This window comes from Trichosurus vulpecula, chromosome 3 (genome assembly GCF_011100635.1).
Source record: "Trichosurus vulpecula isolate mTriVul1 chromosome 3, mTriVul1.pri, whole genome shotgun sequence".
Taxonomy (NCBI): domain Eukaryota; kingdom Metazoa; phylum Chordata; class Mammalia; order Diprotodontia; family Phalangeridae; genus Trichosurus; species Trichosurus vulpecula.
The window spans coordinates 167590860-167618373 of record NC_050575.1 but is presented as its reverse complement, the minus strand read 5'-3'; the positions used below and the strand labels follow the sequence as shown (position 1 = coordinate 167618373).

The 27514-nt window shown below is 42.2% G+C and overlaps 2 protein-coding genes across 2 annotated transcripts; one reads left to right on the top strand and one right to left on the bottom strand.

Moving 5' to 3' along the window:
- The first annotated feature begins 1095 nt into the window (after nucleotides 1-1095).
- SURF4 (surfeit 4) lies at nucleotides 1096-18916 on the top strand. The gene is made up of 6 exons (XM_036749622.1): nucleotides 1096-1365; nucleotides 10953-11139; nucleotides 11868-11944; nucleotides 12516-12559; nucleotides 13459-13645; nucleotides 16094-18916. Exons 1-6 carry the CDS (start codon nucleotides 1318-1320, stop codon nucleotides 16358-16360), a joined length of 810 nt encoding a protein of 269 aa, XP_036605517.1. The 5' UTR covers nucleotides 1096-1317; the 3' UTR covers nucleotides 16361-18916.
- Nucleotides 18917-19241: 325 nt separating this feature from the next.
- On the bottom strand, nucleotides 19242-27491 carry SURF2 (surfeit 2). Its single transcript, XM_036749623.1, has 6 exons — nucleotides 27330-27491; nucleotides 25139-25293; nucleotides 24041-24144; nucleotides 22839-23018; nucleotides 22231-22394; nucleotides 19242-19357 (listed from the first exon to the last, which is right to left on the bottom strand). Exons 1-6 carry the CDS (start codon nucleotides 27417-27419, stop codon nucleotides 19280-19282), a joined length of 771 nt encoding a protein of 256 aa, XP_036605518.1. The 5' UTR covers nucleotides 27420-27491; the 3' UTR covers nucleotides 19242-19279.
- Nucleotides 27492-27514: the final 23 nt, after the last annotated feature.

Sequence of the window (27514 nt, the reverse complement as noted above, 5' to 3'; positions counted from 1 at the left end):
CCAGGGGCACCACGTCTCCGCTCAGGAACCTTTGGGTTTGACACGTGGAGAGAGGAGATGGGCAAGGGGAAGTTGGCTGTTAATGTGAATCCTGTCTCAGGTACGCGCGTGGGGCGTGGCATCCTTGCTGCCCTAGGACCGTTCGTCCATCACCAGTCTCTCTTCGTTAGAAAGTGAGTTCCTTGAAAGCGCGAATTGCTTTTCTATTTGTATTCTCAGCACCTAGCATAATGCTTTGCACATAGTAAGCGCTGAAGAAATGTTTTTCATTCATTCAATCAATCATTTCCTAAGGACTGAATACTTCATATCACTATCCCTTTTCCAGTCTGGTAGAGTGCAAACTGCCCAGGATTTGGAGTCAAGGGCCACGGTACAAATCTCAACTTTGTCACTCGTGTAAATTTGGATAAATTTCTTTTGGGGCCTCAGTTTCCCCATCTGTATAGCGTTCCATTTCCCATTAATACTATATCCTCGCCCCTAGACACTACTACCCCCTCCCTATTAGCTCCCTTTAATAGCTATGCTGGCCCAACGTTACCTTCCCTGCGAGCCTCGCTTTATAACCTGCCACCTCCATTCATTCATTCATTCATTCATTCATTCCTTCATTTCATAAAGACTGAACACCTCATACCACTATCCCTTCCCCATAGCGGTAGTGTAAACTGCCCAGGATTTGGAGTCAAGGGCCAGAGTACTCATCCCAGCTCTGCCACTCATTTGTGCAAATTTGTTTTGGAGCCTCAGTTTCCTCATCTGTAAAGAGAGAGGAATGGCCTAGAATGAGGAGACTGGAAAGAGTACTGGACTTGGCGTCAGAAGACCTGGTTTTGAAACCCTCCTGGCGCTTTACTAGCTGTGTGACCTTGGGCAAGTGACTTCCCCTCCCAGGGCTTAGATATCTGTGAAAGGAAGAGGCTGCTCTTCTTGGACTAAATACATGGAGCGGTCGGGGGGAGAACCTTCCTCTCCTTCCCTCACCCCCCCAGCTCTCCCGCCTCCGCCTGGGCGCCCCGGCTTGGCCCGGGGCTAAGGTAGGAGGTCGAGTCTGCCGCGGGCCCTTTAAGGCCCTCCCCCTCTCCCCCGGCCAGGCGCGGGGCTGTGCTGCGGCCCCTTTAAGGCTTGGCCTACGTGGCAGCAGCAGGAGTCGCCGCCGCCGCCGCCGCCGAGGAGGCCGAGGCCACTTCCTGTGGAGGCCGCAGCGGGAGCGGGAGGAGGAGGAGGAGCCGTAGCCAGCGCCACACGGGAGGGAGCCGGAGCCCCAAGCCGGAGCCTAGCCCTCCCGCCGCCGCCGCCGCCGCCGCCGCCGCCATGGGCCAGAACGACCTGATGGGCACCGCCGAGGACGTCGCGGACCAGGTGCGGGGCCGGGCGGGAGGGACAGCGGGGTCGGCGGGCCTGGGGGCCGGGGGCGGGGGGCCCGGGCCGCGCCTCCCCCTACCCGCGGGGCCCCGCCCCAATCCGGGCCCCCGGGCCGCGCCCCCTCCTCGTGAGGCCCCGATCCTGGGCCCCCCATCTCCTGAAGCGCACCTAACCCCCACACTCCGTCCCCACCCCATAACCCCCCCCCCGAGACCCTCACTGCGCCCCCACCCCAGAACACTCCACTGTACCCCTCACCGCGCCCCCGCCCTCAGAGCTCCCTTCTGTCCCCCATTTTCTCCGTACTGAACCCCCACACCGCGCCCCCACTCCAGAGCTCTCTACCACTCCCCCATGCCCAGAGGTCCTTACTCTGCCTCCACACCAGAACTCCTCACTGTACCCTCATACCGTGGCCCTGCAACTGTGCCCCCACCCCCGGAGCTCCTATTGTGCTTCCCCTGATATTATGTGCCTCACCCCCAGAACTCTCTCCTGTGCCCCCAGAATCTTCTCCCGGGCTCCTCCTGATCTCTGCTCTCACCCCCAGAGCCTTCTACCCTCCACCAATACTTTGTCCACCCCTCTTCCAAAACCCTGCTGCCCCCTCCCTATTAGCTTTCTTTAACGTCTGTGGCCCCCCAAGGTTTCTGCCCTTTACACGCTACTGTAAGCCTCACTTTATACTGTGCTTCTCCACCTCCAGAGCTCTACAGCCTTCCTCCCTGTGCGCCCCCTCCTCTATGTTGCCACCCCTCCCCAGGGCTGTCCTCTGCTCCCGGCTGTCTGTGGCCCTCCTTGCCTATGTTGTGCCCCCCAGTGCCTTTAGTGTCTGTTCTACCCCCTTGGGAGGCACCCCCCGCACCTCCCCAGAGATGTCTCCCTCTCTGTGAACCACCTACCATGCCCCCCAGGCCTTTATATTCTGGGTCTCACCCTTCTCTCCCTCTTTATGTAATGCTATTCCAATTTAGTGTTTTCTGTACTTTATGTCCTATCTCCAGAGCTGTGAACCATTTCTATAATGCCCCCCTGACTTCAGCCTTTCTATAATATCTTACTCCATGTCCCTGTAAACCTTTCATTTCATTTCCCCAGGCCTTAATATGTGTCCCTACTCCCAGTTCTTTTTCCTAGCCCCTTCTGTTGTCCCCCAACCTTCCCTCAGGGTCTCTAACATTTTTTTTTCTAAAATATTTCCCTATGGTCTCTAATTCCTTTGGATAACAACCTTTTTATAATGCCTCTGCCTCAAACCCCTTATATAAAGTACACCCTGTCCCTTATGGTAATGTTCTTTGTCCCTAAGGCCTTTTTTCTCTTCTCAGCACTCCCCAGCAAGGTACACTTCCTCAGTAAATTGCAACTGGAGCTAGGCCTCCCCACTTCCCCCACTTTCTCTGGATTTTTACTCTTGTCCTCCAACCCTACTATTATTTGAGCAAAAGGGTTCTGGTGAACCGGGACCCCAGCTTCGGAGCAGGTAGGCTGAAAGGCTTAGGTTTGGGGTATGGGGTAGTATATGGGGGTGGCTCAACTTCAGACTCTACTCTCCTAAGCAGGTGGTCAAATCTTTGAGATGCTTGGGGTGTTGGTCATTTCAGGGTTAAAAATATGGATTCTTCTCTTTTTCTACCTCCTCCTTATCTTACTATCTACCATCCCCTTCCCTGAAAGGAAAAAATCCACTGGTCTAGAGGCGATATTGTTAGGGAAAGGGCTAAAAGGTTGGGGTAATCTGACTCCAGATTGAGCAAAATGTTCTGTCCCTTATTTCCCTTGGATCCAGGTTATGGCTCTGGAAGGCCCAGGAGGTTTGATCTAGATAGAACATGTTCAGTCAGATTGTAGGTCATAGGGGATCAGATTTGTATTTTTAAACCAAAGTCAAAAGGAAACCAGGCTCAACCCTGCCTTTCACCTCTTTTGAGTTATCTAACAAGTATCCATAGATGAGTTCCAAATGAAAGGGTCTCTCTGATTGTATGTGTTGGATGGACTCTGCCCTTCATTCATTTAAACAGTTAATTGCTGCTGTGTACCTGTTGAAGAGTGTGCTACACCAGTCTTCCTTTTTTACACCCCTTTTCTTGAAGTGTACAGGTGGCACCCCTGGGAAAACCTTGAAACAAATAGATAATTGAGCAAGTGTTAAAAGTCCTTAAAACAAGATCCTCAAGATCAAATCCTGAAGGGGGAGGGCAGGCAAAGCTGCCAGTATGTCCCATTTGGCAAAATTAGCACAATATGACTTGAATGCAATAGTAGTCTGATATATTTACAAATGGAAAAGTAGTTTAATAATCTGTGTAAGCAGATATTGGCCCAACCCTGTTGCCATTACTTGCACTTTCCCAAATCCTCTGAACACAGATGGAACTTTGTCAGCATTAAAAGTAGTAATAGGTGGGTTAACTAAAATTTTTTCTCCTTAGGCATATTCAGCCAAGTTTAGACTATAAATGCTAGTTTTTCTTGGAGGAATTTTAATTGTGGGGTTAATATTAGTATCTCTGCTTTCCAAATTAGTTATGGAGTATGAATTTTATAATTGGGGAAACCTTCCAGTCATTCTTCATCCCTGGGTTTGTATCCTCATTATTAGGTTTGTATAACGTGCCTTCATTATGTGCTATCATTTTGGGGGAGAAAAGTATACATACTACTATGAAGAATTGGTCTCTGCCTAAATCGCATGTATTTTTGCCCAATATCTGTCAGAAAAAAGGCCTTTTTCGTGGCACCATTTTGTTTCCCAAGTACCAATTTACTACAAGAATTGCTTCTTTTAGAGCTATCGGATCTATATCCCATCCACTTTCAGCCTGTAGAACAACTGTTTTGCAAGTGAAGTTTCATTTTATAATAAAATCTCTTTTCTAGCTATTGCCTAGATGAAACTGTTTCATTCTGTTGCTCAGAGTTTTTTTACTTAATTTATTACTTTATGTAATGTTTTTTGTCTTATTTTCTATGGTTTTTTTTTAAATTTTTTATTGAATTTACTAAGCCATTAGGAATATATCAGGGCCTCATGTGATTCCTTTTTTCTCTTTTTCTTCCTTTTTCTTCAGAGGCAGAAATTAAGAAAAAAATGTCAGTAATAAATTAGATTGAGGCAGTAGCCAAGTGTATATTGACTATTGTAAATTGTATATTGGACAGGGCTAGAATATGTGTTATAGGTTTATTACTGAGTAATGCTTGAGCATCTTCAGTCCACAGAGAACTGATGTCACTTCACTAGTTTAAGGTGAGTCCTTTTAACTGTCCTTTTAGCACCTTGTGTGAGTTCAGTAGAGTCAAGTTCTGTTTTAGAGAATAAAGGGAAGGAGCTTTTTATTGCTTCTGGTAAGATGGAAAGCATTAGATATGTAAGTGATGCCAAAATGACATTTCACCGTGGGTGGCTTTAGTTTTCTTAGAACCTTCCATCTCTACCACTTATAACAGAGCTGACAGTTCCCTGCTGACTGCTCTCCCCGCTACCCCAACCCCCCAGATTTCTCATCTTACATAGCAGAGAATGCTATATTAAATGTGACTTTTAAGATGGATTGTATAAGTGGCTGCCTAAAAATCTCTAATCTGATTTGAGGTGAGCAGAGAAATAATGCTGAATTAACATTTCAGATGATGTAGAGATAAATCCATTTCCTCTGACCTTGCCTTAAGGAAACAAAAGCACCTGAAAGTAAACAGGTTTGTTTGACCTGTAAGTCTGAGATGCAATTGGGACTCCCACCTGAGAGTTTTAGATTGAGGCTGTGTGTTTTCCCTTACTGAATAGCATGTACATCCAGTCAAATGAGGGATAATTGAATCAACCTAGCCCTTGATGGTTGTGCAGAATGTATGGAGAGAGCTTGGTGCTGAGCTCATTGACCAAGTAATTCAGCACTAGGATTCTTTTGTTCCTACATTGTGTTGTAAAGTTCTTGAGGTTTGCTGCTTCAGGAAGAAGCCATTAGAGAATGAATTAAGGGGCCACAGGCTTTGATGTAGAACCCCAAGGACCTGGCACACAGGAGGTCCATAATACAATCTTTGTGATTGATACAATAATTCAAAATGTGTCCACTTATTCCCTTTTAGATGGCCTAAAAAATGTGACATTTAAACACTTAGATGCTCATAAACAAGAATGTTTTCTAAATGTTTGTGGAATGAATAAATGACTTCTGATTAGTTTATTATTGAGGTAAGGAATTAGCTTCTATGATCTTTTCTCAATCAGTGGATTTTCTCTTAGCTCTGAGAAAGCTAGTCTAGGAAGAGCATGTCCTCAGTAGCACAAATTTTGATTATATGTATTTAAAACAAGTATTGGATGTCTCAGATAACCTTGGCAGTAGCATGGTACTGTTCACATAGTGAATAATGCATATGCATCCATGTAAGTGTCAAGTTTGGGTTATGTGTTACTGTCCATGTTTTCTATTTTGTGTTAATAGATTTTTGGTTATAGGGGTATGTACACTTGCTTTTCTTTATTTCTTTCCCTTTCCCCCAAGTCCTTTGTAAGAAATATCCCATAGGACTTGTAAATTTACTACTTTTGTAACCTAATTAGATTGTGAATAATATTGATTTATTTCTCTATTGATCTGACAGTAGTGGAATTTTTATTTTTAGGGGCTTTGGGGGTTTTTTGTGTTTTGTTTTTGTTTTTGCTTGAGCCTTTATGACCTTCCAAAAAGTTTGGCTTCTGTAGAAAATGAAGTAGTTACAATAATGCTCTCTTCTATGTTACTTCTGTAGTCAATTTTCCAGTGTTAGGCTATCTCAGAATGTCATGGTTCATTTTACTAAAGAAAAAAAACTAAACTGTTCTCTCCAACTATTGCTACCAGATCACCTCTAATTGCATTATGTTGGTCTAGCACAAACCTGCTGAGTGGTGTTCAGCTGGGAGACTTCCCAGGGAAACCCTGGAGTTGTGTTGGCAGGATTTGTATGAGTCACCTGCCTGGGCCAATCCTGACTCAGCATTTTTTTTTTTTGGCCATAGTCTTTAATTTTCTAGGCTTTTTGGATTTTCGTTTGTGTGTATACATATCCCCTTTGCAGGGAGATTCCCAAACTTTAATGACCAAAAGATAACTAACTTGTCATATTAACACTAGAATTTGAGGCTTCCTTCAATTTCATCTTTCCCTCTTGCCATAAAAATCTATCTTATCTTCAGTACTTTGAACAGAAACATGACCCTCTTTACAATCCCTTTTGATGTATTTCCCTGCAACTTGTCATACTCCCCACTTCCTTCCCCCCCAAACAAACACACATCAAGGTGCCTTATTTAAACAAATCCATTTGCTTAATTTTTTAGAATACTGCCCTTTCTTTGTGTATGTGTTACTTTGTTGTAAGGTTCTTAGAGACTTTTAATAAAAATCTTGCCCAATGACAGTTAAACTAATTGTATTATCTCTCTTCCTTTCAAGATCTCATCGGTTAGTTTCAGACCTAGTTTTCCCTTCACATTTTTCTATTGTGTGTCAGCCTGATTTTGCAGCCTTTTGCTTGCAGTGTTTATGTTGCATGTTAGCATCTGGTAGTTTGGGTGTTGTAATATGCTTGATACATCTTGTGCTATATGCTCATGGTAGGTTTGAGTGTCAGTAATGTGGTCTTACTCAACTTTTTTTAGTTACAGTAATGTGGTCTTACTCAGCTCTTTTTAGTTATCAGCTTATGCTGTCATCATTTACTGATTTGATGACTGGATCTGGGACTTCCCTTTATAAAGGAAATGACTCTAGTTCAAGATATCTTAAGACTTAGTTGAGAGGATGTTCCCAAAGCAAAGGATAAAGTAATACTTAGCGAATTGGTAATCTCGACAATGAAGATATTTTATTTCAGGGTGCATTCTGCAAATCATCCACACCTTTTCATTATATGTGATTCTTGTTCATATCCTCCCTTAAGCCCAGTACCTGGCAGATGCTTAATAAATATTTGTTGACTGACTAGCTGACATAAGTATCTAACCAAGGAAATAGAGGATCTTTAAATTTTTATAGGTCGTTTAATATTCTGTGGATACTGGGGCTATGTTTCTTTTTGATACATGACTGGTCAATCTCCTGAGTGATGTCTTTTTTCTGTTTCTTGCATCACTAGCAATATGCTGCAACCTGCTTGGGCCTACCATTGCTCTTTGGGTCACCTGGGATGTTAATTCTTTGGAGACTAAAGGGTTATATGATTTGTAGTCAAATAGCCTCGCCATCAGGCTTTGGCCCCAGAAACCTATGAAACGAAGGGTAAGGCATAGGACTAAAAAAAAAAGATGGTTCCATCTTTTATTAAATAAAATTTCAATTTTCTGCTCAGAACAGAAAGAGAATTATGGGTGTGAATTCATGTGTAGCCTAACTTAAACTGCCCCTAAATCTAGATGTCTATCAGAATGTTAGAATTGAAGGGGTCCTTAGAGAAAATAAAGAGCCCAGCTCTTTCATATACAGATAAGGAAAATGACTCAGAGAAATGACTTGCTCAAAATTTCACAGCCAGTTAGTATCAAAGTTGGGTTTAGAACCTACCTCCTTGGCCAGGGTTCTCTTTACTATAGTATCCTGACTCAGCTTGTTTACTCTGGGAACTTAAAGCAAACTAGTAGCCTTTATCAGTGCTTACTTCTAAGATTATGGTAACCTTTTTATTTTTTTTTTATTTGGGTTTGTGGGATTTAAAAAAAAATTATTTTTCTAAGTCAGGCAGGGTCAGATTTTGTGTGTGTGTGTGTGTGTGTGTGTGTGTGTATTATGTAACTTTATATGAGGAAAGGAGCAATGTCCAACTTCTATCCTAATGTCCTTGAGTTAAACACCCGTTATTTTGAATGAGGGTTTTTTTTGTTTTATTGATGCTGCTTTTTACACTACTAATTTCCCAATATCTTTCTTTGTAACAAAGCAAACCAATTCAGCAAAACTGACAAAGCAATCATACCTGACAATTCAGCATTTTATATCTGTAGCCCCTCAGATTTCTACCAATCTTATGTTCTCAAGGACTAAAATTGGTGGCTGCAATTAATCTGAATGTCGTTGCCTGTTGTTCTGAATTTTTTATTGTCATCATTGTTAGACACTCAAACTGAGACAAAGCAGAGAAGTCAAGGAAGCCAGCCTGCCTGCCCTGTGTGAGTGTTGGGAATTATGTTGTTTGCTGTATTAGAATAGATTCCCTTCAGCAAAGGGCAGTCTGGATTATAAACCCTTACTCTGTTGTTTGTTTACTGAGTAGGCAAACAACTCTTAAGCTGGTGGATGTGCAAACATGTCAGTAGTAGACATGTCTAGTATGTAATCAAGCCAAAACATTTTTTTATAATTATGCTTTCTAGGGTTGTATTAAAGCCTCTTAACTTGTATGTCTTACCTATATTTACTGTCTTTGCTCTTTGGAAATGTCAGGTCTTTATTTTTATTTCTAAATTATTTGTGAGGCCCTCCTGTTAAGGTCTTCCCTGAACATCTTTTTAAGAGAGAGAAAGTTTTGTTTTGTTTTGCAACTTTCAGACAACCAGCTGTCTCCATGTACCATACACTTGGTGCTTCTTAATTCAGTGTAAAGGTCATTAATACTAAAATGGGAGCTTGTAACCTCTTCCCTACCCACCTCTCCAGCCTGTTAAGCCATTTAGGTTCTCCCTCAGCTGTGACTGATCAGGCTGTTGCTGAGCATTTGCCGAGTGTTTGGGACATTAGAGGGAAGCTAGAAAGTGTGTATAGTTTCAGATGGTGTCATGCCTCCTGTTCAGTCTGGTACGAGATTTTATGAGCATATTTACAGAGTGAATATATTACAGAGTCAATTTAGAGTCATAGGCTGTCAGCCTGTCTTCATATTTTGATGTCTTTTTCTTCCCCTCTTTTCTCCTATTCTTTTTTAAAAAGTAGCATAACTTAGGATCTAAACAGTGGAACAGAGTTTTCAAAAACTCCTCTAAGATCTTATCTTAGTGCTTCAAACTTTTAGTTGTGGGATACATCAGTAATTTTGAGGGAAGTTGACTGGCAGTGCCTCTATTCCCGACCGATACTGCTTTTTCATCTCTCTTACCCATTTTCCTTTCACTAGAATGAGAAAATATCCCATGATTCCTTTTGTGGTAGAAGGGGGAAGGCTTATCTTTAGTATTGGTTAGGAAAGAAATCTCCACTTGATTTGTTGTTAAAGCTGAATTAGATACTGATTACCAGAGGCTCCTGTTCTGTTGTTTTGGTTTGAAGCTTCTAGAACTTTATACACTTTGGTGTTTAGGAAGTCACATAAAAGGAGCTCCTCTTTCCACATTCTAAACTATTCCAACAGTGGTATTAGTCCTGGAAGAGAATACTTGGATTTATTTACAGGTACACACCCTTTAGACTCAAACTACTTGGCATATCCCTTGTGTTACTTTCTGGCAAATCACTTATGTGGGTGGTTATCCCACTGTCTCTTCTTGACATCTGTTGTGTTAGGTGTCCCCCTCTACATCCCCATTCTCTCTTTGATTTAGATCTTAAACGTGACTAGTAAGAGAAGTGCGTGTGTGCGTTGTACATAATGACAGCTTTGCATGCTGTTTTACAGTGTATATGTGTCTCACAGCCCAAATGCTCGTAAGCATGGAACCAAAGGCAATTTTAACCATACTTTTTCCTTTGTGGCACCTGCTAGTTATTTTGCTAATTCACTCTCCTATCTGATTAAAAAACAAAAAACAACAACCACAAAACTTTCTCTGATGTAGTAGGTAATCAGAGTAGGGTGTCATAGGTGGTTTTGTTTTTATTATAACATTCCTAATTATTAAACATCATGTTTATAGTCCTCAAAAAAATCTCATGTTCACATTTTCACTCAAGTATATAGCAGATGACACAAAATAACCTACACAGATCCTTTTAGCTTTACATCCTTTAGGAATATCTGTCTTGATTAATAGACCACAGACTGGTTCTCTTTGATGTCTGGGTTTTGTCATTGTTGTACCTGAGATTTGGAATGGAGTAAGTGAGCATATCATTCCATCAGAATTTCTGGTGAACCCAGCCAGCGGCCTGGGTTCATCCAATTCAGTTTCCCCAGAGTTAGAAATTCATGTGGCCTCCAGCAGAACTCTATGCTGTGAAGAGCCCAGCATAGTAAGAATTACATTGGATGCAGTTAGATTGATTTTTTTTTTGTACAACCAAAGCTGTACTTCCTGTCTTATGGACGTACACAGTTGTAGTTCTTTAATCACCACCTAGGTAGGTTTGCTAGAACTGAAGGAGTGGGTTATTGTCAAAGGCATATGGGAAAGGCTTTCACTAAAGCTTGCCCCTGCTCTGTGTTCATAGTACAGTCATTCATTTCCATAGATACGTAGATAGTCTTATAGAATGGCTTACTGAAATAAGAACTAACAGTTGAAGTGCTTGGAAAATGACTGCTATCAAGAAACTAATAAGAAAAACAGCAGAGGAATGCTTGCTCATCCATAGCTGGAGGACATGCATGTCTTTGGCTGGCAGTTTGGGGCTCCCGGCTTCTCTGTCACTAGTCTTTCACTATCTTGGTTTTTGTTGTCTTAATAGTTTCTTCGAGTCACGAAGCAGTACCTCCCTCATGTGGCGCGCCTGTGTCTTATTAGCACCTTCCTGGAAGATGGCATCCGAATGTGGTTCCAGTGGAGTGAACAGAGAGACTATATTGATGCTACCTGGAACTGTGGCTACATCCTTGCTTCCATCTTTGTGTTCTTAAACTTGCTTGGGCAGTTGAGTAAGTGACTAGACAGATCTACTTAGGTTTCACACTTGGTTGTCTGGCTAATGAAGTTGGTGGGGAAAAGTGGGTGTTTTTGTCCTTTTGTTTATACAGTATTAGAACTCCATCGAGGTCAGAAGGTGAAGATCATATTGAGTTTCTGAGGCCTTAAAAGTTTTTGTTCTCTATGAAATTTCTTCATTATTGGCAAACACGTAAATGTCTGTGTTGTTACTGTAGAAAATACAAAAGAAGAGTTAGGCCCAGGCCCAGCTCTAGGGGGAGCTTAGCTTAAAGGGTTGGATAGACCAGGTAAAATAGCTCGCCATATAAGATAGTATATAATTTAATTCTCAAAAAATGAGGACTATTTTGTGCTATAGGGATTCAGATTAGGATAAGAAATAAAGAGATTTATCATGGAGGAAGTTAAAGTTCTACATAGTGAAGTAGTTGGCTCTGTTGATTACTAGATAATTTGGCTTTTAAAAATTATTCATTATTTAAGCCCTCATGTGGTCCCCTACTTGGACCAGCATGCTTAATAACTAAGATCACATGAACTCATCCTTGGTCCTATCTTATTTTTACAATACTAAAAGCTCCTAGTGCTTGTTTTTACTTGGAGGGGGTGTTTTTCTGCCATAATTACACATAAGGAAAAATTGTAGTACTTCTTGAAAATGTTAGTTACTTATTCTCCTAGTAGTCATTAATTCTTACCCTCCCATCCTACTTCTTAGCTGGCTGTATCTTGGTGTTGAGCAGAAACTTTGTACAGTATGCCTGCTTTGGACTCTTCGGAATTATAGCATTACAGGTAAGTTGGAATCTCATCTTGCTTTCTGTGATCTAGTTCAATAAGGCTTTTTGAAAAACTGTTTTTGATGTCTGGATTATCACCCACAAATTTGCTATTTGACTGCTAGTCATCCCTCCCTCTCTGAATATGCATAAGATTTTTCTAGAAACAGCATTCAAAGAGCCCAGTTAGCTGAAAACTGCCTTTGAATACTTTCTCTTAAAATACTTCTTAAATGCCTGGGTACCCAATATTAAATTAGGCAGTTTTTCTCTTTTTCCATTTTGCTAAATTTCAGTTGCCACATGGGTAATATTGAGGTAAATTTGTAGGCCAAATTTTCTTGTCATTTAACTGCATCAAGAATACTTGTTCCTTTAACTGTTTTATGTAATGACGCTATAAATCACCAGAGCCAATGTGCAATTATGTCTTTAAGTCAAAGCATGGTAATTACAGACATCCTCTGTATTCCATTAAACAACTTCTAGTATCTCGTAAAAGTAATTTGAATAGTTCTTCTGGGGAGACAAACAAGAGTTTGAGAATTCTAAGACTAATATTATGTGTTCTTGGTTTTCTTCAACAGACGATTGCATACAGCATTTTATGGGATCTCAAATTTTTGATGAGGTATGTTCATTGTGATTGTTAAGATGGATAAAGGTTGGCTGCTTTTTTGGTGTCCCTACAGTCAGGCACTTAAGAGATTACAGTGAAATGGTAAGAGCAGACTCCCTTTCCCAGGACAGATAGGTTCATAAATGTTTGGCCTCATCTCATCAGTGCCACTTACAGATAAGACTTCTAAACAGACCCAGGCAAAGCCGTATGAGTACCAGCACATAGAACATCAGAGCTAGTAGGGACTGAAAGCAGGACTTGGTCCAGTTTCTCACTTAATAACTGGAAGCTAAGGTTTTAAAGAATCCTGGGTCACTCAGTGAGTTAGTAGCAGAATTCAGATTAGAACCCAGGTGTTTTATTTCCATGCTCTTTCTTTTTGTGTAGATCTATCAGACTAACTGCCATTATTTGCTAATAGAGGGCAGTGATACCTCACCTAGGATGGTGTAGCTCGGAGGGACTTTTGGTTATACAGGGACTTGATGGTTTGCTTGTCTTTGAGCACATAGGGAAGAGGGAAACGTTTATTAAACAGCTGCTATGTGCCAGATGCTGTGCTGAGCACTTAACAATGTAATCTCATTTGATTCTCACAACAACTTTTTGAGGTAGAGTTATTATCCCCATTTTATAGTTGAGAAGACTGGGGCACAGAGAGGTTAACTGATTTGCCTAGGTCGCATAGCTAGTAAGTGTCTGAGGCCAGATTCGAACTCAGGCCTTCCTGACAGCAGATCCCATGTTCTCTGCCTACTTAGGTAAAGAGAAGAAAAAGAGTCCCTAAATGATTAAGAGAGTTCCCTGTCTGGTTTAGAATTAGTTGCCTTTTTCAAGGCCCAATGAACTTTGATCTTTGGTTTGCAAATAGTTTTTGATATTTTTATTTCTACTCCTTTGCTCTCCAGGAACCTGGCCTTAGGAGGAGGATTGCTGCTGCTCTTGGCTGAATCCCGATCTGAAGGGAAGAGCATGTTTGCAGGGGTCCCAACCATGCGAGAGAGCTCACCTAAACAGTACATGCAGCTTGGTGGGAGGGTATTGCTGGTCCTGATGTTCATGACCCTTCTTCATTTTGATGCCAGCTTCTTTTCTGTAAGTGCTTTTAATCTCCTCAAAAAAATCTGCCTATATTCTTCAAAACAGGAGGTTTCCATTGGTTTCTTGGTAGCCACTTAATATCTTGATCCTGACTTATTTTCTTGGGTACAAAGCATTGGAATAGGTGTTTACCTTGGATATATTGTCTGTCTCAAACTACTGGTGAGTGAGAAAGGCAGCAGGTAGAGCTTCTGAGCCCATACAGAATTAATCCCTGCACTTAGGTTTGAGTAATTTATGCTGCCTTTCCTGTAGGACTAAAGTTAGGCCTTTGCCTTGTCTTTAGAGTTGGCATATGTAAGTGTACATATGTATATTTTTTTAAGTGAGGCAGGGAGGAATCCACATGATTTAGGCAGATACCAGAGTCCTTAGTTGAATGAGACCTGAGACTCATAACCCTATTTTTTTTTATGAAGGGCTACTTTTCTATGAAGCTTGCAGATTATGGGGAAAGTTGGTACAAGGAAGGGAGTGTCACATATTTTTGATAGGCATTCAGATAGACTGTCCTGAGGCATGGGTGTGAAGGCAATTTGTATTGATAACCAGTTTGACTATCTATTAGGTGAGGTTTTGTGTTGATGCTGGCATAAATACAAAGTTTAGATCTGATACTGAGCTTGCTGCTAGGGCTAGGGGTTATAAGATAAACCTAGGTAGTGTGTATTAGAGAGGTATAATATAAAGTGTTGAGTGACACTTGAGAGTTATTGCTGCCCAAGCTAATCTAGGAAGGCTTTGAGGAGGAATTGATATTATGAATGTGTCTTTAAAGGATGGGCAAAAAAAGAAGTAGGGGAGAGTGAACATTCTATTTATAGGGATCATAGTGAGCAAGGACATTGAGGTGTAGGGCACATTTGGGGGAACAGAGTAGATCAGTCTGACTAGGAGCATAGAGTAGGCTGCATTTAGTAATATGGTATAAGGCTGGAAGAGTAAAGCGGTATCAGATTGTAGAGGGCCTTGAATGTGGGACTAAGAACTTTGAATTTTACTTGAGAGACAAGCAGTGAGGACTCAATTTTGAGCAGAGGAGTGACATGATTAGAATTACAATTAGAATGTGTTAGAATGATTATTTTGATTCTAATATAAAGGATGGGTTGGACTGGGGAAAGCATGGTAGCAGGAAGACCTGTTAGGCTGTTGTTCTTGGTAATGAAGGTCCAAGCTAACATGCTAACAAGTGAGTATAAGAACGTCCTTGAGGGTGAAGGGTACGGAGTGTTGCAGAAATAGAATTTGTAGGACTTGGTATCTGATTAAACAGGGAAGTGAAAGAGGAGTCAGAGGTCAACCTGAGGTTGTAAGCTTGGAAGACCTAGTGACATTAGAAGGAGGAACAGCCTTAGGGGAAAGTGACACTTGGTTTCAAACTGTCAGTAGGACTTGTAGACAAAGAAGTCCCTCCCATAAGACAGCAGGAGGAGGGGGTGTGGGGCTTAGAGATGTTAGGGCTAGAGACAGAGGAGTCATTGAATAGAGGTGATTAAGGTTGCCACAGGTGAGAGAGTAGAGTGTCAAGGGAAAATTCTTAGGATTATAGCTAAGTAGAGAGGTCAGAAGGAGTGAATGAAGGAAAGAGAAGAGTAATTGGAGAAATAATTAGGAGAATCAAAGTAGTATAGTGAATCCAAGAAAGGAGGGAGTATCTACTAGGTATAAATGGTTAGCTGTAGGGGTCAAAAATAGCACTGGTCACTAGACTTGGTGATAAGTAGGCTATTCACCTTGTAGAAAAGCAGTCTTGGTGGAATGGTGTAGGTGCCAACATTGGTATAGTTTAGCTAGCAGGGGAGTGGAAGAAGATATGGGGAAAAGAATAACTGGGTGCCCTATTGGAATGGTTAAGGGAAGACTTTTGGGGTTAGTGAGACCTGAGCATGTTTGTAGGCAGATGGGAAAGAGCCCATGAAGAGAAAGGAATGGAAGATGCATGAAACAAGGTGATAGCTGAGGTAAGATCTTGGAGAACGCAAAAGAGTGGGATTAAGTGGACTTACTTGGATTAAGGTAGAAGAATTAGCCTTTATGAAGTCTTCTAGCTGGTATTTCTTACTGCCTCTAGGGTTTTTCCCCCCTTTATTCATAGAAGGGTTCAGGTCCTGCTTTTGTCTTCTCTAGCTCATTTATTCTTTAGTCGTAAAAGTTCTCATCATATATTTGGCAGAGACCCTTGTTCTCTTGCTAGATAACAAGCATTAACCACATTACATTTGATTGCTTCTGCAGCAGATCCCTCCACCTTGACAGGGTATTTAATATCTTCTTTAAACATACCATTATAAATTATCGACCAAAGGCTAGGTGAACAGCTATGTATATCAAAGAGGGCATTCTTTTTGACGTATGAGTTGGAGCAAATAGCCTCTAAGATTCCATGGTTCTCTCTCCCCTGCATTCATCTTGAATTTTCTTTATTTTGGATCAATACAGATTCTTCAGAACATCGTGGGCACAGCTTTGATCATTTTAGTGGCCATTGGTTTCAAAACCAAGCTAGCTGCCTTGACTCTCGTTATCTGGTTGTTTGGCATCAATGTCTATTTCAACGCTTTCTGGACCGTCCCAGTCTATAAGCCCATGCATGACTTCCTCAAGTATGACTTCTTCCAAACCATGTCAGTGATTGGAGGCTTGCTTCTTGTGGTTGCCTTGGGCCCTGGTGGTGTTTCCATGGATGAGAAGAAGAAGGAGTGGTAACACAGCCCCCCATGTCCCTGCCCTGTGAAAAGCCAGTGGCTATCAAGGACAGTGTGGATTCAACAAAACTGCCAGCATTTGCGTACCTGACTCCCTTCCCCTGGTAAAGGCACAGATGTTTTGACAACTTTATTTACAGTGACACAATCTGAAATTGATGGTTAAATCTGCTTTGGAGGCATGCTCAATCCCAAATTTTAGTATTTTTTTTTAGGCTGACCAGCCTGAACAGTTGATATATCACCCTTTAGCCAAGGGCTCTTGAAATTCATCTGCATGGGCAGCTTGGCTGATCCTGGCCTTTGTTTATATTTTTATTTTTTTTGTGGGGGGGAGGAGAAAAATGAACCTTCAAGTTGTACTGTGAGCAGATACACAACTGTATCATTCAATGTGGTGGTCTCTGTTTTTTTGTTTACATTTTTAGCTAGAACTACTAACTGATTTGAAATACCCTGGCCAAATATTACATTATTTTAAAACTTCCTTATAAAAAAAATTCTCCCCTTTCATGGCTTTAATATTATTTCTCACATTTTTTGTAGGAAAAATGATTTAAAACAAGTCGAAAGCCCAAAGAAATACAGTATTAACACACTACTAGAACTGATACAGTGGGGCCCCGATTAGGCAGTCATGTAAAGGGTAGCAAGAAGACACATCAGCACAGCTCTTTGGACTGGTCTAAGTTTTGTACAGGCAATGTTTCCCCCACATCACTAAAGTTGCACTGATTTAGCTTTGGTGGTTAAAATAGCAAAAGGGAGCCTGCTGAAGACTTTGTTTTAGGCACTGACTTCAGTAAGGCATCATGGCCTTTTGGAATACAAGAGCAGGGCAGTTGCTCCCAGTGGGTTCACAGGCAGTGAACCAGACCTCACTGATATATTTGACATGGTAGGCAGTGGGTGCTGTTGAAACATAGCATCTCAGGTAGGAAGATAGTGGCTTCTTCTAAAGGCTTAGCACCAGTTGGGGATTAAACCAATGTCTCCCATTCTTTTCTCACAGAGCAAGATTTTAGCTTACTGTGAAGCCCAGTTTGGGGTTCTGAATGGGTTTTAGCAGCTCCCATCACTAGACTTTTCCTTTTGTTAAGGGATTTTTCCCAGACTATGGCCAGGAACTGGGTTTTATCCCAGGGTCTACCATTTCAGGAGGCTGTTGCTTTGTTGTTCAATTTTTGATTTTTTTTTTTCCTTTTCCTACACTGTATACAGCCAAATTGAGTTTTTTAAAAAATGTGTGATGCCTTACTAATTTGATCTTGATCCTGTATTTAAAGTTTTCTAACACTGCCTTATGCTGTGTTTCTCTTTTTTTGGGGGGGTAGTATATTGGTTGTTGGCAATCCTATATTTAAAAGTGTCCCTGTGTTTGATATTGTAGTATGAAGCTACAGAGGGATAGTTAAAACCTCTTGCAGTGCCTCCCCCACTCCTTAGATTCTTCCTGTGCAGCCAAATTGATGTTAATCTGGTGGTAGTGAGCGAAGTGGCTGCTTTTTGATCTTGAGGGGATATTTAATACTGGAAATTTAGTTCCTACTTGGGAGTTTCCAGGATCACAGCATCCTGAACTTTTTCAAATAGTTCCTCTAGTACTATAGTCCCTCCCTGTAATGCAGATGTGTAAGGCAGGACCCGTCAACATGACTATCTTTGGGCTAAGAATCCCAAGTATATACTTTATTTATGCCTCTCCCTTCTGCTTATTAATGGGACTGTTTTAGACTATTGGAAATTGTAAAGGATGAAGAGTGGAAACTTTTTTCTAATTACTTGTACCTAAGGAGAAGGGGTGGAATTTCTGCTTGCCATTTCTCAAAGTATTACATCAATCTCTGTGAGTTTTCCTCTCTAGCCTCTCATTGCACGCCAGGCCCACAGTGCAGCTGGGAGGATCTTGTCCCTCCCTACCAGGCCAGCTAGCAAAAGTGACCTCCTGTTTCCTGAAGTATTTGTAAAATTAAACTAAATAAGTTCATTATTCTCTTGATTAATTATTGAGATACTCATTTTAAGAAAGGGTGGTTTGTAAACAGTGTTTTAGCCAAAGAAAGGCAATTTTTTTGGTTCCAGGTCCCATTTATTCCCCTTACTAATGCCATCTAGTACAGCAAGCCCATCAACTGCTACTCACGAGTTAAGATTTTTTCCTGGTAAGCAATATCTTTGCCAAGGCAACCTGTTCTCCTTAGCCCTACTCTTCCACAGACTGGCTTTTTACTGTTGGAGAAGTGGGACTGACTTGAGCACCTGAAACAGTGCTGCCTTCAGTGATCCTTCCCCATGATCGCAGTGTCCTTTGGCTCTGCCGCTTCTCTTTTCCACCCTGTGATTTTAGTGGTCCAGTGCCTGGGGCAGGGACAGAAACTTGTATTTACCAACAATTGGCTTTGGCAAAAGTGTTCTGAAATTTTTTTTTTTGCTTCATGTGGGAAAGAATAGGTATAAATCTCATTTTATGCTGTATTTTATATCTTAGTTGTATTTGAAAATGTTTTGATTTTTGGAAACAAATATCAAAATAAAATAATGGCATTTGTTGTATCTAGTGTGACCACATAGTCAATGGAATATCCAAAATGAGATTAGGAAATAAATGTGAAGCCAAAGAGGCAAAAGCTGTGATGATTACCACACGGGCTGCTTGAAGACATATCCTGTTGCAGTTAATCCTCACACGGACTCATTCATCTGCATCTCAGCCTTAGCCACAAGGCTATATGGCATTATCACTTGTTTGGAGCCAGAGGTGTAATGAGATTAGTAGCCATGTAAGAACCCTAACAGGTGTTTACATAACCACCACTCGGCATGAAACTCAGAATGGGCCAAGCACCCCTCCCTTTTCCCTTGGCCTTCAAAGATGCTACTACTTTCTTCATCAATTTTATTATTTCAATTATGCAAAAAATTATTTTGTTTCTGTTCCTCTTTTGAAGCGCTTGGGTTTTCGGTGGTGATTCTTGAGCTTCTTCACTGAAGCCGATTTCTATGATAGAAACACAAATAATCAAAAATCAGTGTCACCTTTGAAAACTGGACTGGATTTTCTATTCTTAAGACAAAAGGAAGATACTTGGATCCTGAGGCTAACATAGCTTTGTCCCTTCTTTTCACCTAAAATAGGTTCATGGAGTCATTCTACAGATGAGACAACTAAGGAAGGCCCAGAGAGATCAATGCTACTCCCTACTTACCGCCTTTCCTGATTCCCATGCTAGTTGCTAGTGCCTCACCCCCAGATTACCTGACATCTAGTTGACTATATGAATACATAAAAATATACACAGGTACATTTTCCCTGATACATAATATAGGCTGCCTGATACGCTGTTGTTGGTATTGTTCAGTAGCTCATTCGTGTCTGACTACACACAACCCTGTGGAGAAGGCCACAGGGTTTTCTTGGCAAAGATACTGGAGTGGTTTGCCGTTTCCTTCTCCACTGTATTACTATTTTACATATGAGGAACTGAGGCAAATGAGTCAAATGACTTGCCCAAGGACACACAACTAGCAAATGTCTGAGCTGACTCTAGGCTCAGTGCTCTGTCCACAGCACCACCTTGCTGCCCCAATTAGGCCTGACACACAGATCTACAAGTAGGTAAAATAGCAGAGCTAGGTTTTAAAAAATCAGGTTTTTACTCCAAATCTGTTAGTTCACAATGCCTGTTCCTGACTCCCTTCTAGCTGCTGGATTAGATTTTAAACCTTGTAACACTGTAAAAGGCAACATTTTAGTTACAAATAGCTTCTGCAAAAAACGAACCCATTCCATCCCATCTTCTTCAGCAGACTGTCCTATCATCCTGACTCTAACTTTATCTTCAATCTCCCTCTCCCTATCTGCTGGGTGCTTCCCTACTGCCTACGCATTCGCCCATGTCTCCCTGATCCTCAAAAGCCCCTAAGTTGATCTATCTCATATCCTTCCTCCCTTTTGTGGCTAAATTCTTTGACAAAGCAGTTTATACTAGATTCTACTTTCTCTCATTCTCTAAAGTTTGGCCTCATCATTCCACTGAAACTGCTCTCCAAAGTTACCGAAAGCATCTTTGTTGTTCAGTCATTTCAGTTGTGTCTGACTCTTCATGACCCCAATTTGGAGTTTTTTTGGCAAAGATATTGTAGTAGTCTGCCATTTCCTTCTCCAGGTTATTTTACCCATGAGGAAACTGAGGCAACCAGGGTTAAATGACTTGCCTAGGGTCATACTGCTGGCTTCTGAGGCCAGATTTAAACTCAGGAAGATGAGTCTTTCTGACTTCAGGTCTGGCATTCTATCCATTGCCCCACCTAGCTGCCTGCAAAGATCTCAGAATTGCCAAATCTAATGCTCTTTTCTCAGTCCACATCCTTGACCTTTTTGCAGCTTCTATTTCCCTCTTAACATTTTTTTCTCTCTGGGTTTCTAGGATATTGTTCTCCCTGTTCTCCTTCTAATATCTGACCTATTCCTTCTCAGTCTCCTTTGCTGCATCTTCAGCGAGGTAATGCCTGCTAATTAACCATGGGTGTCAAAAGTTTCATCCTAGTCATCTCTCTCTGTACTCTGTCACTTGTGATCTCATCAACTCCCATGGATTCAATTATCTCTACACCCATAATTCTCAAATCTACCTATTCAGCCTTAACTCTCTGCTGACTTTTGGTCTCATATCTCCCAATGCCTATTAGTCATCTTGAACTGGATGTCTTATAGACATCTTAATCTCAACATGCCCCAAATTAAACTTATCTTTCCTTCCAAAATTCCTTATTACTTTCACCTATTAGTTACAAGACAGCACCATTATCTTCCCAGGTCTTTGCAAAGACCTGTCAATTTTACCTTTATAACATCTCTAGAATACATTCCCTTCTCTCCTCTGGTACTGCTACTACCAAAGTGCAGGCCCTTATGTCTGACCACTGTAAGAGCTTTTTGGTTGGTTTCCCTTCATCAAGCTTCCCCACTTCAGTCCATCCTCCATTCTAAGAGATTTTCCTAAAGCACAGGTCTGACTACGTCCCCTCCCCAATAATCAATAAACTCTAGTAGCTCCCTTTCATCTCCAGGATCAAATGCTGTAAGATCCTGCTTAGCCTTTAAAGTCTTTTACTAACCTCTTAAACCCTACCACTCTGTCCCTCACTTCCCACACTCTTCGATCTAGTGACACTAGTTTCCTTGTTCTTTGAATAAAACACTCATTTCCAGACTGCAGACATTTTCACTGGTCTGTCTACCATGCAGGGAATACTCTCCCTTCTGGCTTCCTTTAAGTCTCAATTAAGATTCCACCTTCTACAGAAAGTTCCTAATGCTTTCCCTCTCTTGATTATTTCCTATGTGTCCTGTATATAGTTTTCTTGCTGTTGTCTCCCCCATTATTAGACTATAAATTCGAGAGAAGCTGCCTTTTGCCTTTCTCTATCCTCAGCATTTAGCACACAGTAGGCACTTAATAAATGTTCACTGACAAAAGGGGCAACAGTGTAGTAGTACAGAGGAAAGAGCGCTGGATTTTGAGTCTGAGAACCTTGTTTTGAGTGTTGACTTTGCCAATTACTGACTGCCTGAGTGACCTTGTACAAGTCACTGAAGAGACTCTGGACTTTAGTTTCTACAAATGTAAATTAAGGGGGTTGGGCTAGCTGACCTGAGGTCACTTCTACCTCTAAATCTGAGATTCTAAGATTTTTTTCCACTCTGATGAAGCCTGGTCCTGGCTTTTCCACTACATCACAGAGCTTATCTGTGGCAAAGACAGACCAGCAATTAATCATTCAACTCCAGGTACAATGGTCTGTACACTAAGCTTCACTGCCTTCCATTAAGACCTAAACTGCTACTTGTTGTCACTGGTGCACTTTCACCTTGGTCCTCCTAGTGCATGTTGGTCTGTCCACCTCCATCTTCTCTCCTCCACTCGAAATGCCATTCTCTCTCGAAAGCTGTGTATTGTTGTCTTCAGTGTCTGTCAAGTAGTTTCTTGTGACATCTCCATTCTCACCTGGATTCTTTTCTGTGAACAGCTCAGCTGTAACAAGATGACTCCAGTTACATCCCTTGTCAAAACTATTTTAATAAATTTATGTGCACCTTGGAGTGGGGTGTTAAGAGTTTCCCTGGTGTGCAACCTACAGGGTTTTGGCCCCTCCTGTCATCAACAGTATCAGCCACAAATGGTGGTGTATACACTAATTAATGCACATAAAATTTGTTGGCATCCAGGAGTGGAATATTGATTTTTTTTTTAATCTTGACACTGGCAAAAAATAAAAAGTAAAAACAAAATGAAGTTAATTACTTCCAAACTGACTTATCGCTGTGGGAAGACTGGGGTGCAGCCAAGAGTTGGGATAACCAGGTAAACATCAAAATTAAAAAGCCAACTCACAGAACAAGGGACAGAAAAGAGAGTAACGGGCCTAGTTTAGACACAGTAAATGTTACAAGTGAAAGGGGACTTTGTCGAGCTCACGTGGGTATAAGTCACTCATGCTGTCATCACTGTGGTTTTCTTCATCACTGGACTCAGGCTTCCAGAAACCCTCCTTTTTTCGGGGCTGCTGGTCACCATCAATCAAATTTTCCCGTCTCCTTCTCTTTTGCAGCAAACAGGCAGGAACATACTCCACACCCTGCTTCTGACACTCTTCATCTGAGGAAAAAAGGCCAGCTGAATGCCACAGATCTCCCAGCATACACTATAACTTAGTTTAACCAGCAAAGTGCTCCAGGGGCCAAGTGAGGCATGGAGTGCTGCCTTGGCCCCTAGGTTACCTAAAAAAGAGAATTCTATCCCACTGAACTACACTGAGCCAAGAAACAGGATCAGTAAAACCAATCTAGCTCTTATGGAGGGCCAGTTTGCTGCTACTTTTGCCCTCACCTCTCCTACTGCATCACACATGTGATGGCCAAGAAGTAGAAGCTACAGGTAGAGATGTAGCAAATAGTGGAGAAGCATATGTGAGAAAATGTACAGGCTGGCACTGGGAAAATTCAGTTTTATTCCACAAATGTTAAGTGTCTACTACAAGAAAACTGGGAAGACCTTAAATCTCAGCTATGCAGCACCTGGAAGGGTTGTTTATGTCAAGGGTAGGGAGAGAATCAGCCTGGCTCCTGGATTTTCTAGGATTGAGTGGTTTGTTTCATTCCTGATGACTTTTGGCCTAGAAAGGAAGCAACTGGGGACTTATGATAGGGCTTTGGGGAGGGGTGCCAGTTGGCCCAATGCCTTCTCAAACCAAAGCCAGGGCAGATAAAAGACACACTAGCAGGTCATTACCAGGTGCCACAGGACATCTGGATTATCATATCCTACTAGGAAGAGCATCAAGGACTGTAACAGAGGAGTACAACTGTCCACATCAGAAGAGGCTAATACACAGTAGAAGAATAATGAGCCCTGGAGATGGAATCAAGAGACTGTCAATAACATTATGACTTTGGGCAAGTCAGTTTGTCAGGGTCTGTTCCAAGGAAATGAGGGATTTGACGACATATTCTCCCAGATCTCTTCCTGCTGTTAACATTTAATGTTCTAAGGTCCTGCCCCTCTGACTGAGGGTCCCTACCCCAGGTAAATATCTCTGGAAGTGAGACAGTCAAAACTCCATCCAGAGTTCAAAAAGTGGTGTGTTATACCCCCCATTAGCTTCAACTGAAGCTACTTACATTTGTGCAGAGCCTTTTGGTAGCGCTGGCCCTGGACATGACGTAGGATGTGCTCTGGAAGCCTGTTGATATGCCGAAGGGTGAGTTTGCAGAACATTTGGTACCTGAAGAGCAGGAGAAGCTGGGTTACACCTTAATTTTAAGATTATGGAATCACAGACTGATTTCGAGTTGGATGTGGCTTTGCAGGCCATCTAGTCTAACCCCTTCATTTTTCAGATAAGACATAGAGGAAAACTTACTTAAAAGTCAAAGCGTAGTAAGTAGCAACCAGAATGTATAGGAAGTAGGAACCAGAATTTGAACCCAGGTCCTCTGACTTCAAATATCATGGTCTTTCCACTCTACCATACAATCCATTTGTGCCTACTGTTTCCTTGGCAAGGAAAAGGTAAAACTGGAGAACAGTGTGGCTGTCCCAATATCCACATGCTATGGCCAGAAAAACGTCTACCTGCCAATACTGAGCAGGTGCTTAGCGTGTGCCTTGGTAGCAGAATGAGCTCTGTTCACTTAATTTCCAATGACCCTAGAAAGTGTATTCTTCCTCCACCTAGAAATCCCACTGTGCAGTTTGGGCTAATAAGGAGAGTCTTTATCCAGTATCCTAAGCCTGAAGCGTCATGGATCAATATACTGTAGATCTGCCTGGCTATTTCCCAGTAGAAACAATTGGGATCCAAGTCATTATAGCAAGTGGACAGAACACTAGATCTGGAGTCAAGTCATGGGATTGGTTCTGCCACAGAATCTGTGTAACCTGAAGCAAGTTAATTAACTACTCAAGTCTCAGTTTCCTTATTTGTTAAATAAGGGGGAGAGAATTGGGCTAAATGATCTCTAAGGTCCTCGGTTCCAGTTCTAAATCTTATCTCCTCTTTCTCTACTTTTCACATTGCTGTAGCCACTTCTGGAGCCTGACCATGAAAAGCACGGATCAGTCCACTACAGATCCTAGGTTATTTTACAACTGACCCTATTTTAACATCCATCATCAAAACATTCCCTTGCCCAAACACAGCTATTCCCAGGAATTTTCTTCTATTTTTGTTCTTATGACTCAGTTGTGGCTGTCAGGGACCTCCACTGGGGACGTACGGATTCTTGGTGCTGGGAACGATGTGTGGCTCAAAGTCTTCATAGTCAAAGGTCTCAGTGGTGCGCATCAGTCGCTGATACTTCTTACCACTAGTGTAGGCCTGGAGGTCTGAAAGTCGGCTGGGCAATTCATGGCCCGTCAGTCTGCACCTTACCTGAAGGGTAGGGAAAGAAAGAAAAATGAGTGTGCATGTACTTGCCGGTCTCAGAATCCTACCCCTGTGTGCGGGTAGCTAGTCAAAAGTGCTGATTTACTTTCGGGATCTCATTCCGAAGGAAAGATACCTAAAAGGAATACAGTTATCCCTTCCACATCGCAGGAGTTAGGAGCTCAGTGTCTCTAGGGTCTGGAAAATCCTTGTAAAATTTTTTTGGCCCTCCTTATCAGAGAAGAAATCTCAATTATTATGGTATTTTAAAAAGTATGTTGACATTATTACGCATATTTACGTATTTCTGAATTTCTAAACTTTTCCTGTGTTGTCTGCAGCTTCCACAAAACTCCCCAAACGGTCTCAATTTCTTATGCTGACTCATGATGTATCAAAACCGCAATGGGAAAAGTTGTGATGTGGAAGAGATAACTGTCATAACTCATATTTCTATGGCATTTAGTTTTGCAAAACACTTTCTTTACAACATGTCAGGTAGGCAGTATAAACATTATTGTTCCTATTTTGTGTGTGAGGAAGCTATAGCCCAAAAATAAATGTACAAGTATTACTTGGATTTGACTCCTACCCCTGCTATATATTTCTGTGATGTGTGACTGTGGGCAAGTCACATAACTTTTCTAGGCCTCTCTTGTCAACTATAAAATGAAGGGGTTAGAGGAAATGACTTCACATCCCCCTTCCTGATGTAAATCTGTAATACTATGATTTATAGCTATGGAGCAAGTCAGTGGCAGAGAGAAAACCAGAGAAGGAGGCTCCCAGTCCAGGGTTTTTCCAAAGCTGGAACCCAAGGACCCTGAAGACTCTTCCAGAGAGGGCGGCTGAAGATTTTACCCTGGGGCAGCATTTTTGGGGGGGGGGCAGGGAATAAAGACCAAAAGATATAAAGCTGGGGAGAACTAAGCACTACCTTGTCCAGCTCTTGTATTTTGCAAATGGGGAAACGAAAATCTAGAGAGGGAAAACGGACTTTCCTAGGGTTATAATAGAAGTAGCAGAACCAAGATGGGAATCCAGGTTTCCTTCGACTCTAAACCCAAAGTCCTCTGTCTGGCAAACCACAGTGCTTCTAAAGGGCGAAAAAAGGGGAAGAGGGAGGGAAGAGCATCAAAAGGATTTAATAGAAAGACAAAGGTTGAGACCTGAATTTTGGCTGGAGTTCACTCACTGACTCATTGTGCACCAACGGGCAAGGAATTACTCTAAAGCCTCAGTTTCTGCTTCTTTAAAAATGACTAGATGATTCCCAAAGAAGACAGCAAATAAAGGGGGTTAACGAAAGAGAAAGAACATGACTCGTGCAGGGGTTCTTAAAACTTTCTTGTGTCATAGACTCCTTTGGCACTCGGGTTGCCGTCTATGGGCTTTTACTCAGAATGCTTTTAAATTCATAAAATGAACTACAAAGGATTACCAAGCAAGAAATGGCATACTAAAATACAGTTATAAAAATATTTTTTAAAAAAAGTTCATGAACTCTAGTTAACAACCTCTGATCTAGTGGAACAAGCGCTGCAAAGTGTTAACAACGATAGCGGTTTTACAGCGCTTTGAAAAGCTCTTTATTTATCAAATTTTTATTTATCAAATATTTATCAAATTTTATCCCCCACAACAATCCTGTGACAGGTCCGTAACTCCTGGCGCTGTCATTGAGAACGTATTGTCTTGGGTAAGGGACATTCCCTCTGCAGAGTTCGGACGGAATTGCTGGATCACTTCTCCACTTCGGAGAGAGCTCGGAAGTCACCTAGGCCAACCCCTTCAAGGCCCCGAGAGGTTCAGCGACTAGGCCAAGGTCACACAGGAGGCGGAGGCGGGATTCAGACTCGGGTCCCGTGACTCCGTTCTCTTTTAGAGGGCGTCACGCTGACCCCTGAGGAGGAAAGCTCCCCCGACTCGGGGGAGGGGAGCGCTGGCTCCGCATGGATGTGTCCACCATCAAGTTTCACATATCCCTCCCTGGGCCTGTTTTCCCCTCCGTAAACCCGAGGCCCAGCCCCTTCCCAGCTGACCTTGGCCCCGCCAGGGCACAATTGCAGCCCGGGGTGGCCCAGGAGGAATTCCTGCACATCTGGCGGCACCTGGCCTTCGGTGCCGGCCATGGCTCCCGGGGGAGGGGAAGGGAGTAGCGGCCCGGCAGCCTCTAGGACACACCACGTGGAAACCCGGAAGAGGGCGCCGGCTCGCGCTTGGCAAC

Bases quoted from the DNA above. Each gene is read 5' to 3' on its own strand.
- SURF2 (XM_036749623.1), bottom strand. From the start codon at position 27,419: ATGGCCGGCACCGAAGGCCAGGTGCCGCCAGATGTGCAGGAATTCCTC. The intron at 22,395-22,838 runs GTGAGCTCGACA...ATCTTGTTACAG, and splicing joins CATGAGTGACTTATACCCAC to CTGAGCTGTTCACAGAAAAG. The intron at 19,358-22,230 runs GTGAAAGTGCAC...TTTCTATCATAG, and splicing joins CATGCACTAGGAGGACCAAG to AAATCGGCTTCAGTGAAGAA.
- SURF4 (XM_036749622.1), top strand. From the start codon at position 1,318: ATGGGCCAGAACGACCTGATGGGCACCGCCGAGGACGTCGCGGACCAG. The intron at 1,366-10,952 runs GTGCGGGGCCGG...TTGTCTTAATAG, and splicing joins CCGAGGACGTCGCGGACCAG to TTTCTTCGAGTCACGAAGCA. The intron at 11,140-11,867 runs GTAAGTGACTAG...CCTACTTCTTAG, and splicing joins AAACTTGCTTGGGCAGTTGA to CTGGCTGTATCTTGGTGTTG.